The sequence below is a fragment of the Denticeps clupeoides genome, unplaced genomic scaffold, assembly GCF_900700375.1.
Source record: "Denticeps clupeoides unplaced genomic scaffold, fDenClu1.1, whole genome shotgun sequence".
Classification (NCBI taxonomy): Eukaryota; Metazoa; Chordata; class Actinopteri; order Clupeiformes; family Denticipitidae; genus Denticeps; species Denticeps clupeoides.
The window spans coordinates 778,234-794,552 of record NW_021630036.1 but is presented as its reverse complement, the minus strand read 5'-3'; the positions used below and the strand labels follow the sequence as shown (position 1 = coordinate 794,552).

The 16,319-nt window shown below is 48.5% G+C and overlaps 1 protein-coding gene and 2 pseudogenes across 1 annotated transcript; all 3 read right to left on the bottom strand.

Moving 5' to 3' along the window:
• Positions 1–685: 685 nt before the first annotated feature.
• On the bottom strand, positions 686–3,590 carry LOC114781128 (elongation factor 1-delta-like; annotated as a pseudogene).
• Positions 3,591–4,967: 1,377 nt separating this feature from the next.
• On the bottom strand, positions 4,968–7,155 carry LOC114781178 (pyrroline-5-carboxylate reductase 3-like). Its single transcript, XM_028967907.1, has 4 exons — positions 7,129–7,155; positions 6,643–6,824; positions 6,098–6,318; positions 4,968–5,149 (listed from the first exon to the last, which is right to left on the bottom strand). The coding sequence occupies exons 1-4, from the start codon at positions 7,153–7,155 to the stop codon at positions 4,968–4,970; spliced, it is 612 nt and encodes a 203-aa protein (XP_028823740.1).
• A 1,089-nt stretch (positions 7,156–8,244) lies between these two features.
• On the bottom strand, positions 8,245–15,806 carry LOC114781177 (GDP-L-fucose synthase-like; annotated as a pseudogene).
• Between the last annotated feature and the right edge of the window lie 513 nt (positions 15,807–16,319).

The following is a 16,319-nucleotide window of genomic DNA, read 5'->3' as shown; positions in this document are numbered from 1 at the left end:
ACCAGCTCTGCCCCCACGATTTTGGCCCAGAATATGGCTAGATCACCTCCTTGCTGACCATCCATCACTCCACCCATCTGAACCATCTAGAGTTGTAAAGCACTCATCAGTGAACACGAGTCTCCGTGTTTTCTGGGGCCACTGCAGCTGATCCTGATGGGGAAGATTGGTTAGCGGTGGCTGAAAAGAAGGTTTATGCCTGACTGCAAGCTTCTGGCAGATCCTACACCTTCACATTCGAAGGACTCCAGAGGCAACAGCAGCTTCAAATACCCGTTTGCTGCTCTGTATGTTAGCAGCTGCTTTCTTAATCTCATTTATCTGGCAGAAACCTTCCACGATGTGAATTTTATCCACACAAAGCCACGTGTGCTCTGAATCAGCTGCAAATATCTTAACATTATGACGGTCACTCTTACGTTTATTCCGAAATATCTAAGGTTTTCATACCTTGTCTGACATTCATCCTGATTCTCTCTGATATTGCTTGAAAATGGGGGTTTTCTTAAGAACACGGAACGTCCTTCTTGGATTTTCCTTTAATTGGGATGACCACCAGGAGAATTGATTCTGGAAGATGGATAGCTGGTCGTGTTCATATTGCTGGTGTAGTGTGGTGAGCATCAGGAGCTTACAAACGTACACACCAGACCGGGTGTTTTGTTGTCACTCTTTTATTCATATAACCAGCGTGAAGGCGGTTTGTGACCGCGTGTGCGTCTCAGATCTTGTTAAAAGCGGCCACATCCACACTCTGGACCTGTAAAAACATCATGAACACACATAAGACTGAGGGGTGAGGAGAACAAATGATTCGTTTTCTTATGGTGTCGTGTGTGTGTATGTGTGTGTGTGTGTCGCGTGTGATATGTTTACACTCACGTAGTCCTCGAACCTGCTGATCTCCTCCTCCAGCAGGTCTGTTCCCACCTTATCGTCCTCGACGACACACTGAATCTGCAGCTTCCGGATGCCGTAACCGACGGGAAGCAGCCTGGACGTCCCCCACAGCAGCCCGTCCGCCCGCACCGAGCGCACACACTCCTCCAGCCGCGCCATGTCCGTCTCGTCGTCCCACTGTCGGGGCGAGGACACACACCTTCATCAAACAAACCACATTCAAGTGCTGAAAATGACAATCTAGTTACAATAAGGATCTAGTAACGTATACTTTTTAAATAAATGTACGTTTTCATGGACGAATTTTACTGGTTTGGTTCATCCGATCATCTAATCAGCAGCTCATTGTGAACGGTTGGCGTGTTTTGGACCCTTGTGGGCGTGGCTCGTCTTCACGTACCGGTTTAACATCCAGCAAGATGGAGGATTTGGCGACGACGGCGTGTTTTTTGGCCTTCCTCTCGGCGTACTCCTTCACGCGCTGCTCTCTGATTCGCTCGGCCTCTGCATCTTCCTCATCGCTGCCGAACAGGTCCACATCATCATCATCATCATCTACTGCAGCTGTTACCGCCGTGTGTGGTAGGGTTTCCGTCTGAAAGGTCAAGGGTCAAAGCTGACACATCAACAATATATGAGAGTGTGTGTGTGTGTGTGTGTGTGTACACTCACTGTAGGGTTTGTTGTTGGCTTCTTCTCCAAGACTGAAACTCTGAGTTCCAGTTGACAGAATGCAGAGCGCAGCTCACAGATGACTGAAACACACACACACACACACACACACACATACAGAAATAATTATATAAACATGACAGACACCCTACGCTGTGTGTGTGTATGTGCGCGCAGAGTTAAAAGTTCATGATGTACGACCGTCACCAGATCTGTACAGGGGGGCGTGACGAGGGGCGTGGCTCAAGGAGAGCTGGAGCGTCAGGTGAACATGAAATGCACACACACCTTTACACAAGTTCTGGTTTTCAAGCTCCAGCCTGGTCACACGTGCGCGGAGGTCCCCCTGATCCACGGCAGGACATCCAGCATTCTGCAAACACACACACACACACACACACACACACACACAGGCAGGATTAGAACGTTATGGAAGTAACAGTCTGTGAAGTACGAGGATCGTTCTGTCACACTGACCCGCGGGGCGTTACGGGAGACGGAGGGTGTGGACGTCCCGCCAGGGGAGCGCGTCCTGGTCTTCAGCTGTGGGAGGAGCATCGTTACAGCGGTCACGGGAACGCACGCCTGTCACTTCCTGTGCCTGACGCTGCGCGCGTACTTACGCCTGCGAGGGACTTCTGGATGTTCTCGCGGGCTCTCGCGATGTCTTCCAAGATGCTGTTTGCACCCGAGTCCTGCAGACAGGACAGCGCGGAATAAGCAGGGGACACTGCATCACGGAGCACAGGTAAGGCTGGCATCAGCCTAGCAGGTAACACACTCGCTATGAACCAGAAGACCCGGGTTCAAATCCCCCTTACTACCATTGTGTCCCTGAGCAAGACACTTAACCCTGAGTGTCTCCGGGGGGGGACTGTCCCCGTAACTACTGACTGTAAGTTCCTCTGGATAAGGCGCCTGGTAAATGCTGTAAATGTAAATGTAGGTAATGTGTGAGTTTTACCTCCGACTGTAATCCAGTCTTCCTTTCGTAGAACAGTCGCTCCGCCTCGTCGTAACGAACTTTATCCAGCCACACACGTTCATTAGCGAGGACGTTCGCCTTGGACGTCCTACACACGCGCACGTGGAAACTTTATGAACAGAAAACACACGAACACTCTCACAGCAGAAGTTGTGGGCCGTGAAGTCTTTTTCTTACTCGTTCTTGGGGATTCTGGGACTTTGCGAGGATTCGGAGGCGCCTTGGCACCGTCCTCGCCCGGCGTTCTCGCGTTTTGATTGGCTGGCAGTGACCGGGGGAGTGGCTCGGCTGCTGAGGTTCTCGTAGAACGATTTCTCCGCCCAGTCGTACAGCGGCTTCTGCAGCCACACCCCCAGCAGCTGCGCCGGGAGGCGGGGCAGGCCGTTTATTGGGGGGTACGGCGGCGGGGGGGCGTGGGCGTGAGGGACAGGTAGCCTTCGTCCAGCGGAGTGCTTTGGTCCGAGCCCGGGGCGGACGGGCGGACGGGTGACCCGGCGCTCGCCGGCCGTAGCGTGGTGGGCCGCTCCTCCTGGTTGCCATGGCAACCCATCACCTTCTGCCCGTGGGCGTGGAAGCGGCTCTCTGCGCGCTCATACACGCCGCGCTCGAACCACACCTGGCCACACTCCCAGCGCAGCCCCGCCCTCAGCCCCGCCCACAGCCCCTCCTCCAGCGGGGCGGAGCTCTGCTGGTCCACGTCCGAGCGGGAGGCCTTCAGAGAAACCATCTGACAGGAGGAGGAAGCAGCAGCACAAGCAGAGATTTAATCTCCCAGCGGAAATGACGCAGGGAGGAAAACGACAGGACCGGACACTGGTTCACATTTACCGCGTAAAAACAACCCACTGTCACCCCAGAACGTGGAATAAAAAGCGGGATGATTCGCTGGATTTTGATAAATGAGTCGGCGCCATGCTCGGCTCCTGTGCTGAACGAACCGCGAACTCACCTCTCCCGTGTCCTGCGGCGGCGTCTGAATGGCGGTCTGCTGGCCCACCGGAAGAGGACCGGAACCGGAGAATCTGCGCCGTGATGCTGCGGTGCACTGCGCATGCGCGCATCCTCACCAGGCCGGACATCCACGGGGAGAGTGGGCGGGGTCTCTTTTTATTACGCATTATTTAAAAAGCTTTATTTTATTCGGGTTTTTGTTGAATGCACAAGATACAAGATGCTTTTATAAGTTGTATCATTGTACGTCTCAACAAATGTTTTGTTTTGTTCAATCCAGTAGAGCACAGCAAAAAAGCAACAGCAGCATTTATTTCTTATAAAGCTCATAATCACATACAGTACGTCTCAATGGGCTTTGACAGGTCCTGCAGTTGACCCCCCCACACTTTACCCTTCTGCAAACAAGGAAAAACTCCACACAAAAAAACAAACAAAAAAAAGGTGGGAAGGAACGTTGGGAAGGAGTGCTAGAGAGAGGAATGTCCTTCCAGGGTAGAGTGAGCCTGGTGGAGAAGTCCAGTGTAGTGTAGAGCATCTGTCCATGTTTGGAGGTACTGGACAGTGCAGAGTAGGTTTTAGGCCAGTGTCATGGTGTACATTACATAATGATGTTACTGGTCCATTTGAAGATCCCTGGAGCTGTAGTTGTAACGGTGGTGGTGGCTGTGGTGACCCTCTGGTTTGTTTCATGGTATGTCCTTGTAAAGCAGTTGTCAGGAACCAGGATTTATCTGCTGGTCTCTTCACTGGGGTCTGCCAGTAGTCTGGACGCTTGATTTCGTGTCTCGGAGAAAAACTAACAGAAGCAGCGGCAGACGGTTGCACTGTACGACCGATACTGAAATATGTGGTTATAGTGGTATATTGGGGCTACAGTGGCCCGGTACCCTAACTAGGACAGCCTAACTAGGGTGAATTTAACACTATGTCTAACAGGGGGGCTCTGTGATACAGTGGACTATACATTTATCCATAATAAAATGCAAAGAGTGGAACAAAATAAACGAACACATCCAAAATATGTGCTGTGTCAGGTAAATTCTGTCCATATATAGAAATATTGCACAGAAATATTATTGCAGGTGCATAAAATGTAGTAGATGCCCCTCCTACCGTTCTGAACAGAACGTTTTTGTGCAGCGTGACTCGTGTAGAGAAATGAATAAACGGTGTAGAGACGGAAGAGTAGAACCACATCTGGAAGATTTTATTTATTTATATTATATACATAATCACAATCAGACAACAACAAGCAACAAACGGTCCGCCCCTCACTTCCGCCCCAGCTCCCTCGCCCTCTCCCTCGCCGCCTCCACAGCTGACATCACCGCGGCTCGGACTCCGCCCTCCTCCAGGCGTGGTCCGCCCCTCACTTCCGCCCCAGCTCCCTCGCCGCCTCCACAGCCGACATCACCGCGGCTCGGACTCCGCCCTCCTCCAGGGCGTGGTCCGCCCCTCACTTCCGCCCCAGCTCCCTCGCCCTCTCCGTCGCCGCCTCCACAGCCGACATCACCGCGGCTCGGACTCCGCCCTTCTCCAGGGCGTGGAGGCCGTGGATGGTGGTCCCGCCTGGGGTGCACACCTCGGCGCGCAGCACGGACGCCGGCTTCCCACAATCCCTCAGCATCAGGCCCGCCCCTGGGAGACGCGGGGGAATAAGTTCATTAGCATTCATAACGACATCAACAATAACGCGACATTTCATACACTGCAGAACAGAAATAAAATGTAATTATAAATATAAATGACTGAATTCTGTTCATCTTCAAATTGGGCGTTTGTAGCCTGGCGGGTAACACGCTCACCAAACCCCACTTACTACCATCGTGTCCCTGAGCAGGACACTTAACCCTGAGTGTCTCCAGGGGGGGACCGTCCCTGTACTACTGACTGTAAGACGCTCTGGATAAGGGCGTCTGGTAAACGCCATAAATGTAAAAATGTGTCCCTGAGCAGGACACTGAAGTGAAGTGATTGTCATTGTGATACACAGCAGCACAGCACACGCTGACACAAACGAAATGTGTCCTCTCCATTTAACCATCACCCTGAGTGAGCAGTGGGCACCATGACAGGCGCCCGGGGAGCAGTGTGCGGGGACGGTGCTTTGCTCAGTGGCACCTTGGCGGATCGGGATTCGAACCGGCAACCTTCTGATTACGGGGCCGCTTCCTTAACCGCTAGGCCACCACTGCCCCGCCATCCTGAGTGTCTCTGACTGTAGGACATTTGTGTAAATGTAAGTTCTATTGATGTATTGATACTTGATGCCAGCAAATATATAATCTGCCCAAAGGAAGAACCACATTTTTACAAAATAATTTATTTTAATTTTCATAAATTATTCGTTTTTTCTCTCACCAGGAGAGTCTGAGCTGCAATGCGTTGCGCGAGAGCGGCCGGAATCCCCATCTTTCACCCACCGTCGGCCAGGTGCTTTCAGCAAACAGATACACCTGGAGACACACGCACAGCTCAAGCCGTCGGCCTGCGGAACGTTCCGGTCCAGGACTTCCTCCTGGCGGGCCCTGCAGCATCCAGAAAAACCGCTGGGCCCGCACAGGCGTACTCCGATTGGCCACTTACGAACGCCACGCCGCTGCCGCTCATGGCCCTTGTGGGCGTCGATCCAGCCCTCGGGACCCCGCCTCCACCAATCCGCACGGAGCGAGCAGGCCGCTTCAGAAGCAGTGACTCCACCCCCGGACCCGCCCCGCTGCCACGGGCCAATAGCAAGCGCCCCCTCTTGCAGCACACAGGGCAAGTTGGGCATCAGGCGCACAACACCCACTCCAATCCGGCAACAGCTGTGCAGACCACACACCACACACACACTTTTATTTCAAAAGAAGGATGTTTTCCTTAATAAAGTTATTCATTCACATGCTTTTCTGGTCAACGTGCAGCCTTGTCGCCGTGGGTGCTGTATTAAATGCAGAGTCAGCGCGACCCGCGGTAACCAGACACCCCGTCTCATCTCCAAACCACAGGACGGACAGCCTGGGACTTTCACGGGGGGCAAGGGTCAAAGGTCACAGCCGGACGCTGGCGATCTGAGTACAACAGGAGCCCCACCCACGTTCTCTTCACTAAACAGCGGCGTGCAAAACGGCTGTTCCTGCGAACGTCACCATCCTCCAGGGTCGCAGGGTGACGCCTGCTGCACGGAGACGACGACGTGCTGCCGGGTGACGTGCGGGGAGATCTGCCCGAGCACCGTGGGGACCAGGTGGGGCTTCAACGGCGATGAAGAGCAGGCCGCGACGCACACGCCACCTCGGTGTTGGAGTGTGAACACACGCGCCCCCAACGCCTGCGTGCAGAAACACACACGCGCGCACACACACACAGTTAGTTCAACGCATGCTGCATTTACACACACGCAAAATGCAGAGGAAGAAGCACCTGAAACCGGGGAGATTTCTGTCCGATGGCGCGCTCACAGTGACGTTATCAGCAGAGATGTCGCCTGCAACACACACACACACACACACACACACTATAATACTCCACGTCCCTGGATTACTTCATGCACACACGGAGCTGTCCGTGTTGGTGTCCGGCTTTATTACTTGTGTGCATTCTATATTTCCTTCCCGCTCAGATTCACACCTGACTTCAGGCAGACCCTCCGCCACGGGCATACGCCATGTTCCCTGCGCCGACAAACCCCACCTTCAGCTTGCGACAGCTCGCACTCCATCAGAGACTGAAGACAGAGACACACAACCAACAAACTCACTCTCCTGTTACTCAGGGTGGCCAGGTCCCAATCACTACACACCACGTCTCGGGGTGAAGAACTGGCTTCATGTGAGCCTTAATTAATATTACTAGGGTGGTAGTAGCCTAGCGGGTAACACACTTGCCTATGAACCAGAAGACCCAGGTTCAAATCCCACTTACTACCATCGTGTCCCTGAGCAAGACGCTTAACCCTGAGTGTCTCCAGGGGGGACTGTCCCTGTACCACTGATTGAAAGTCGCTCTGGATAAGAGCTCTAAATATAAAATTAATTAACATTATTACTACTTTTAAAAAAATGTTCCGCTCTCTGCCGCTAGAGGGCGTCTGGCCTGCAGTTCCCGCCGTCGCCGCCGGGGGCGCGTCAGCGCTGACGGATCTCCGGTGAATTAAAGTGCTGAACACCGGAGACTCGGTGCCGCCAGCGGCCACCCGGTGGACGCAGACGCTCCCGATGAAACGTCCCGTCACCGCCGCGACACTTACGGCTCCTGCGTCTTCGGTCCGCAAAAAAAAAAAAAAAACCCGCAGCGGCGCTCCGAGTTTAACCCACGAGTCGGTGGCGCGGCCCGGAAGAAGAACCCGAATTCACCCGGTTTCAAAATAAAAGTCCCAGTCCATTCTTATTCAAAGTAAGATTTATTTATATACAGCCATACAGTGTGTGAGGTGAGGTGTGTGTGCATTTATCCAGGGCCCTCCATCACCGAACTGTAACCTGGGTTAATACCATTTACCCGGCCGGAGTTGAAATGTCAGCGTTAGGACGTGTATGCATGTTTATTTACGGGTGTAAAATGCAGAAAAGCAGCTGTGACAGCAGAATAATATGAAGAGAACGGAACCCAGAGGAACAGCTGGACTAAAAAAGAGACCATGTGAACAGCGTACAACTCAAAAACAAGCGTCCAGCGTCAGTACTTTAAAAAGTAGTTTTGTCCAATAGAGAAAAAAGAACGATGTGAACATGGTCACCCGCACAACCACTTTATTTGGCTTCAGAAACGGAGATGTGTGTGTGAGTGTGAGAACAAGTCACTTTTATTAGTGTTCAGAACTCAGGAGCACAGAGACGAAGCCCCGGCCCGCCGCCAGGTCCTCCCGGTCCGCTGCTACGTCGTGCTGCTCTGACTTACTTCTCGTATCACTGCAGCTGACGGAGAAGTTCGATACGCAGCGTAGCAGCGGAGTGACAGAAGCAAAGAACCCCCGACAGAACCCGACCAAGAGAAAAGCCAGAGACGCCACCGCACCGCAGTGATGTCACTTCCCTTCATTTCCGGCGGAGGCTCCTCCTCCTGAGCAGCGCGAGGAAACGTCATTTTCGGGCGAAGTCGTAATTACTCACAAACCAATCACACGTCTCCTTAACAGCTGCATGCGGAAAGAAACAAAGAAATGATTGTTGTGGTTTTGAAAGATGAGACGGTAATGCTGGGTAGAGTGTGTGTGTGGTGTGTGTGTGTGTGTGAAGATAATGCTGGGTAGTGTGTGTGTGTGTGTGTACCTGTTTGAACGGTGTGAAGGTAACGTCGGGGCAGGTAGCTGCAGAGTTTTGCGTTACTCGCCGTCTTCTTGAACTGACCGTCTGCTTTACTCGTGTCGTACTGGACACACCAGTCAGGAACACAACATCAACCTCACAACCACCCACACACAACAACAACCACACAACACCATAACCACACACCACGACACCACAACCACAACCACGGACGTTTCCACGGTGTCTAATTCTGCTCCGTGACGGAGATCTTTTCTAAGCGCCACACCGGCCGCTTTTGTGACTGGGCGCAGCCTTAGTTCTTCCAGGATGGGTGGAGTCCCCGGGACACCGGAGATCCGTGGAAACGAGGAGAGAACCAGCGGACCTGGACTCGTCTGCAGACAGAACCGCTTCTCAGTGGTCGGTAGTACGAGTTTTAACCTTCGACGACCTACCAAGCCGTCAGTGGGGTTTAGAATCTAATGACGTGAAACCTGACACACGCGCAATTTGCACACGCATAACATCTTAACACACACACACACACACAATGTCTAAGTGCCACCATTTTACTGCTGTGTGTGCTTCGTGTTGACATTACAGTGTTCTGGTGAAGAAGGATACGACGATGTCTCCTCTGAAGTCCAGAGCCTCCGTCACGGCCTCGGCGGCGTCTTTAATGGACACCTCGTCTTCCTCTCCAACTAGAACCCGGAGAGAAACGTCTCCGTCAGGACGAAAGAGAGCGTTCTTTTCTGCACCTGTCCGGCGTTCCACCTGAGAGGATGATGGGCTCCACCTCGTCGTACTCCCTCAGCACCCACAGGAAGAGTCGCGCCAGGTCCAGCGAGTAGATGAACTGTCGCCGCGGGTTACCGCTTCCCACACCGTGAGAGGCGAGCCCTCCTCTAACACACACAGACACGCGTTTCCGTTTCCACGTCCGGTAATAACCTTCCACGTCTGCCAGCAATCCGCGTCTTACCTTTCGCGAGGTACGTCTTGTGTATGAGGCCGGGCAGAACGTGTCCGTCTTCTATGCTGAAGTTGTCGTGGGGACCAAAGACGTTGGTGGGGATGACAGCCGTGTAACGGTGACCGAACTGCTGGAAGTACGCCCTGCACGGAGAACGCCGCCGAGACACGCCCGAAATCACAAAATCACAATCACGCACAGCACCAATACACCGTACAGTACACATTTTACAGAATTCTTCTGCGGTCATGACAACAATAAACATATATGTACAGAAAGGTCGATATGCATAAATGGTCTAAGCAGATATTTAGCGTGAACACATTCCGCTTTTCATCTTTATCTATCAGCTTCGTGAATTTTAACTGTTTACCCAGGATCATAATTCAAAACAAAACATTTCTAATTTATTTTAATAGAGTCATACACGGTATGACACGCAGTGAAATGCAGTGAAATGTGAGGTTTCCATCTCCAGCTGCATAAAAGAACATTATTTAACTCTCCATAACTAATTCAATAAAATTCTACTATTCTAATCTTTTATTATCTTACTGTTAATTATTCCACTTAAACTCCGACAGGATGTAAAACGTACTACATTTACATTTACGGCATTTGGCACTAGATCACCGGTTCACTAGGAGTATCCTATAAGTATCCCGTCCGAGACACAATTATGATTGTTGTTGCTATGGAGACACGTGTCGCTATTCACATCTTCTTCTTCCTTCGGCTGCTGCTACTAGCGCCTGGTTCAGACAATCCGGTTTTCCTGCACAAACGAATAGATGGTACATCCTTTTATTCACTCTGTTGTAGATACTAAATGTGATAACGGTGCGTACATGGGCCGAATGCTGCCGTTTGTTATTCGGTGTCTCCATGTGGGTCTAACCAACCTTGTAAAGTAATTCGGGTTTTGTGCCGGAGGTGGGACCTGCGACACGTGCCGAACTGCCAGGGGAGCCGGAGCTGCAGGATTCTATTTTTATATTTCTAGTCAGACTCTCCTTCATTATCGGCACAGGCCCGATCCGGTTGTGGCGGAATTACTGACCCATTTTCAGCGGGTTAAATCCGGTTTCAGGCCGAATGCGGCGCGCTCTGAAACCCACCGCTGTGTTTGGCACCAGCGCTCCGCGACTGGGTTCAGTTGAACTTTGACCTCTGCGGGCTGCCACATATTGTGGCCTGACTGGCTGAAACAGGCTGATTATTGCGGCGGGTGATGGTCTGCCGACCGCCGCAGAGGCGAAGAATGAATCGGACATTTTCTGACTGGAATGCGGAGCTTGAGGCGTTTGGACGTTTTATTTTTAGGAATTGATCTCTTTTTAATTTACTCGCTCGGTCGTTCTGTGCAGGGAAACCGGATTGTCTGAACCAGGCGCTAGTAGCAGCAGCCGAAGGAAGAAGAAGCTGTGAATAGCGACACGTGTCTCCATAGCAACAACAATCATAATTGTGTATCGGATGCGATACTTACTATTGTTTGGGGAATATTGCACCATGATAACAGTATAACTGACCGGTTGTTGACGTCAATCATCCGCTTTGCGTATGAGTAGCCGAAGTTGGAATCGTGCGGCGGCCCGTTATGAATCTGGGTGAGACAGAGAACTGAGATGAAATAAGTGTTTGGACGTGTGTGTGTGTGTGTGTGTGTGTGTGTGTGTGTGTGTGTACCATTTTCTCAGTGATGGGGTAAGTTGTGTTGTCGGGGAAAATGCATGTGGACAGGCAGGAGACGACCTTCTGAACACCGACGTGATGGGCAGCCTGCAGCACGTTGTCATTGATGTAGATGTTACAACGCTGTAACACACACACACACACACACACACACAGGTCAATACTGCAGACATTACACGGTAACACACTCTCTCAAATTAAGACAAAACAGAGAGCTCAGATGCCTCTGTCTCATGAGGTTAAAGGTCATCTGACACACACACACACACACACACACTTAAACAGTTACCCAGAAGTCCAGGTTGAGCCTCATATTACGGAAAAGGCCGCCAACCATGGCAGCTAGATGAATGACATGTGTTGGCTGGAGCCTCTGGAATAAAGCCTGCGTTGCCCGAAAATCCCTGAGCCAAGAAGAAGAAGACAGCCAATCAGAGAACAGGCAGCAGAACATTCATGACATTTGAGATTTGTTTCTCAAATCCCGCTTTTATGTTATTTTCATTTTAAAAGCGTCTGTGTGCACTTTGAACAGGAAGTTTATGATCCTATCATGCCAGATGTCCTTATCCAGAGTGCCTTACAGTCAGTAGTGACAGGGACAGCCCCCCTGGAGACACTCAGGGTCAAGAGTCCTGTCTCATCACCTCACAGTGTTATTATCATCATATCGTGACATTTAACTAATACTATCATTATTATCATAGTATATCATATACCACATACACTTTATACTAAATACATCAACACACTGATATACTGTCATATCACTACTATTACCATTATTATCATAGTATATCATATACCATATACACTATATACTAAATACATCTACACACTGATATAATGTCATATCACTACTACTGACATTATTACCATAGTATATCATATACCACATACACTATATACTAAATACATCAACACACTGATATACTGTCATATCACTACTACTGACATTATTATCAGTATATCATATACCATATACACTATATACTAAATACATCTACACAGATATACTGTCAAATCACTACTACTGACATTATTATCAAAGTATATCATATACCACATACACTTTATACTAAATACATCTACACACTGATATACTGTCATATCACTACTATTACCATTATTATCATAGTATATCATATACCATATACACTATATACTAAATACATCTACACACTGATATAATGTCATATCACTACTACTGACATTATTACCATAGTATATCATATACCACATACACTATATACTAAATACATCAACACACTGATATACTGTCATATCACTACTACTGACATTATTATCAGTATATCATATACCATATACACTATATACTAAATACATCTACACACTGATATACTGTCAAATCACTACTACTGACATTATTATCAAAGTATATCATATACCACATACACTTTATACTAAATACATCTACACACTGATATACTGTCATATCACTACTACTGACATTATTACGATAGTATATCATATACCATATACACTTTATACTAAATACATCTACACACTGATATACTGTCATATCACTACTACTGACATTATTATCAGTATATCATATACCATATAAACTATATACTAAATAAATCTACACACTGATTGTTGGAAAATGTATATAAGTTATCATGCAATTACCTTTTATTACCTTTTTGACATTTATATCTCACATGTATTAAACTGTATTATTCTTTTTAATATGCGCACTATATTTAATCATTAGTCTCTTGGATGAGAAACTGGTGGGCTAAAGGTTGTTTGCAGAACAGAATGACTGCGACTTGATAAGAGGAGGCCTGCAGCCACAGAGAAGTAAGAAAACAAGGAGACCTTGCGATGGAGCGTCTACCAAGAGACAACCCTACATGCAAATTATAAGATTATATGGTGTGATCCTGTGATGAATGTACCGCCCTTTATTAAATAAAAGAGAGGAAGCGGAAGAGACGGCAGAGCTTTTGGAGGCATGATCGTCTCTGATCGCTCTCCTTGCAAGTAAAAAGAGATCAACTGCTTCGTGTCATATCTCTCTGGTTTATAAGTGTTGGATAAGACTGATAACTCTAACAATTATCATAGTATATCATATACCACATACACTTTATACTAAATACATCCACACACTGATATATTTTCATATTACGACTTGTCAGCCTGGTTTGTCTAGTTTGTCTCGACCTGCACTATTTTATGGGTCGGTGCACCATGTCCTTTGTCATGTTTGTGTGTCATTTGTCTTTTTGCATCCTGTGAATCCCCGAAACCCCGAAATTTTGTCTCTCTGTGTACTCGTATATGGTGAGATGACAATAAAGTTGACGTTGATGGTAGTAAGTGGGGTTTGAACCTGGGTCTCCTAGTTCATAGGCGAGTGTGTTACACGCTAGGCTACTAACAGTTCCTGTGTGTGTGTGTGCTGCTTACATTAGATCAGCGTCTTTAGAGGAGAGGAAGATCCACTCCTCTCCCTCCTTCGCTCCTCCCTCCTCCTTCACCACGTGTTCTATCGCTTTTCCCACCAGGCCTGAGCCTCCAGTCACCACAACGCGCATCCTTTCGACAGATCTGCACAAACAGATTAATCACTCCAGCTCAGATGAATCAATACTGGACAGATTCCATGATTGTATTAGAAGTTAGAAATCCAAATACATCTTAATCCAACAAAAAAATATATAAAAAAATCCTAATCCCTGTCATCAGATCATAACTAGACCACTGCTTTAAATTGTACTGATGTACTCATCAGAACAAGATTAATTTGATTCTTAATATCTAATTGGATGACAGGACCTGGAATAAAAGCGCTACAGATTTTTATCATCCCGTCATGGACTGGCGTTTGAGGGGCGGTCTGGATCCGCGTCCGGACCGGAGACTACTGTGGACTGCTCCCCAAATTCCTGCTTGTTTGCACCTGCTGTTTTCTGTGTAAATGGTCCCTGTTCACTTTCACTATATGTCCTGTCCAGTGTCTCAATATTTAAAAAAAAATCCCCCTTTATGTATATAACATCTAGTGGGTAGGGACACGGCCCCGTAATCAGAAGGTTGCCGGTTCAAATCCTGACCCGCCAAGGTGCCACAGAGGTCCCCTTGATGTGCTAGACAAAGATTTTTTTTTATTTTGTGCAGTGTGTGTGCATGTGCGTGTGTAAGTGTTAGATTTGTCTGAAATACTTTTTGAATAAGTGGGTTTTCAACTGCTTCTTAAAGGTGGTGGTAGTCTCATCTGGTACTAGCTCTTCTCATCTTGTCTAAATTACTTTTTCTAAAAGTTTATTCTCATTCTAATCTGCACAATCGAGTTGAAGAAAGTGCAGACGAAACACGAAAAGAAAAAGACTGGTTGTGGACGGAACTAAGATACTCACTGAAGATCCTGGAGAGTAACGGAATCGTTCTGAAGTCCGGGGTCCGAGCGGCGGTCAAGATCGTACTTTTGGGTCCGAGCGGAGGTCAAGATCGTACTTTTGGGTCCGAGGGGCGGTCAAGATCGTACTTTTGGGTCCGAGCGGAGGTCTAGATCGTACTTTTGGGTCCGAGCGGAGGTCAAGATCGTACTTTTGGGTCCGAGCGGAGGTCAAGATCGTACTTTTGGGTCCGAGCGGCGGTCAAGGTCGTATTTTTGGGTCCGAGCGGAGGTCAAAATCGTACTTTTGGGTCCGAGCGGCGGTCAAGGTCGTATTTTTGGGTCCGAGCGGAGGTCAAAATCGTACTTTTGGGTCCGAGCGGCGGTCAAGATCGTACTTTTGGGTCCGAGCGGCGGTCCGGATCGTATTTTTGGGTCCGAGCGGCGGTCAGGATCGTATTTTTGGGTCACCGGCGGTCAGATGGACCCACCGTCCATGAATGTCTCCGCTTCCGCCTCCCTTCTTCTGCACTTTTAGTTACCAGCATCACGACTGTAAAGACAATGCTGCCCCCTGCCGGCCAGACACGGTCCTGTCTCATCAAAATATTAATAATACTACAATAATACTGATAATAATAATGTTATTATCAGTAGTAGTAATAATGCTACATGTAGTGATATTATTATTATATTGTTATTAACAAATGGTAAAAGGGATTTTTGTCATTATCCTCAGGTTGCCCTCGAATGCAGTTTTTGTGGGTGTGTAGCACCTTGTCATGGCCTGGTTTTGTGTGTGTCCAGTCCTTGTCCTGTGTGTAGATGTCTGCGTCATCTCCTGTTTTTGTGTTTTCCTGCCCTGTCCTGCCCTGCCACCATGACACACAGTGTAGTATTATGACATTCGCAGTATGTACATGGTGCACGTGTGTTTCTGCAGGCAAAATGACAACAGATTTGTTTTCATGTTTCAATTTTAATTTATTAAACAACATTAAACCCAACCGTGTCCATTAAACACATCGTTCATAAATAAAACGAACAAGAGAAAGAAATGAGAGAAGAACAGCATTCCGCAAACAGGCTCCAGCCCATCCAGTGTCACTCTTGTCACTGCGGTGTGTAAGTGGTTGGTGTGAACACCATGTGTAACTGGTGTAAAAGATGTGTAGTTCTGGGGTTAATAGAGTGTGTAACTGGGGTCGCTAATGTGTGTTTCTGCTGTTCTACATTTAAATTAAATACAATATTTTCCATGGATGGAATTGCACTCCTGCCCACTAAATCATATAAAAAAAGGCAAACGTTTAGAAAGACAAAGATCCTACAGTTAAAACCCTAGTGCTCTTGTGTGTGGTATGTATATCACTGTTGAATCAGGCCACGAACTTCCATGGCCGTGTGTGTGTAGACTGTGTGTGTTTGTAGGGACGTTGTGTGAGTGTGTAGACTGTGTGTGTGTTTGTAGGGATGTCGTGTGAGTGTGTAGACTGTGTGTGTGTTTGTAGGGACGTCATGTGAGTGGGTAGACTGTGT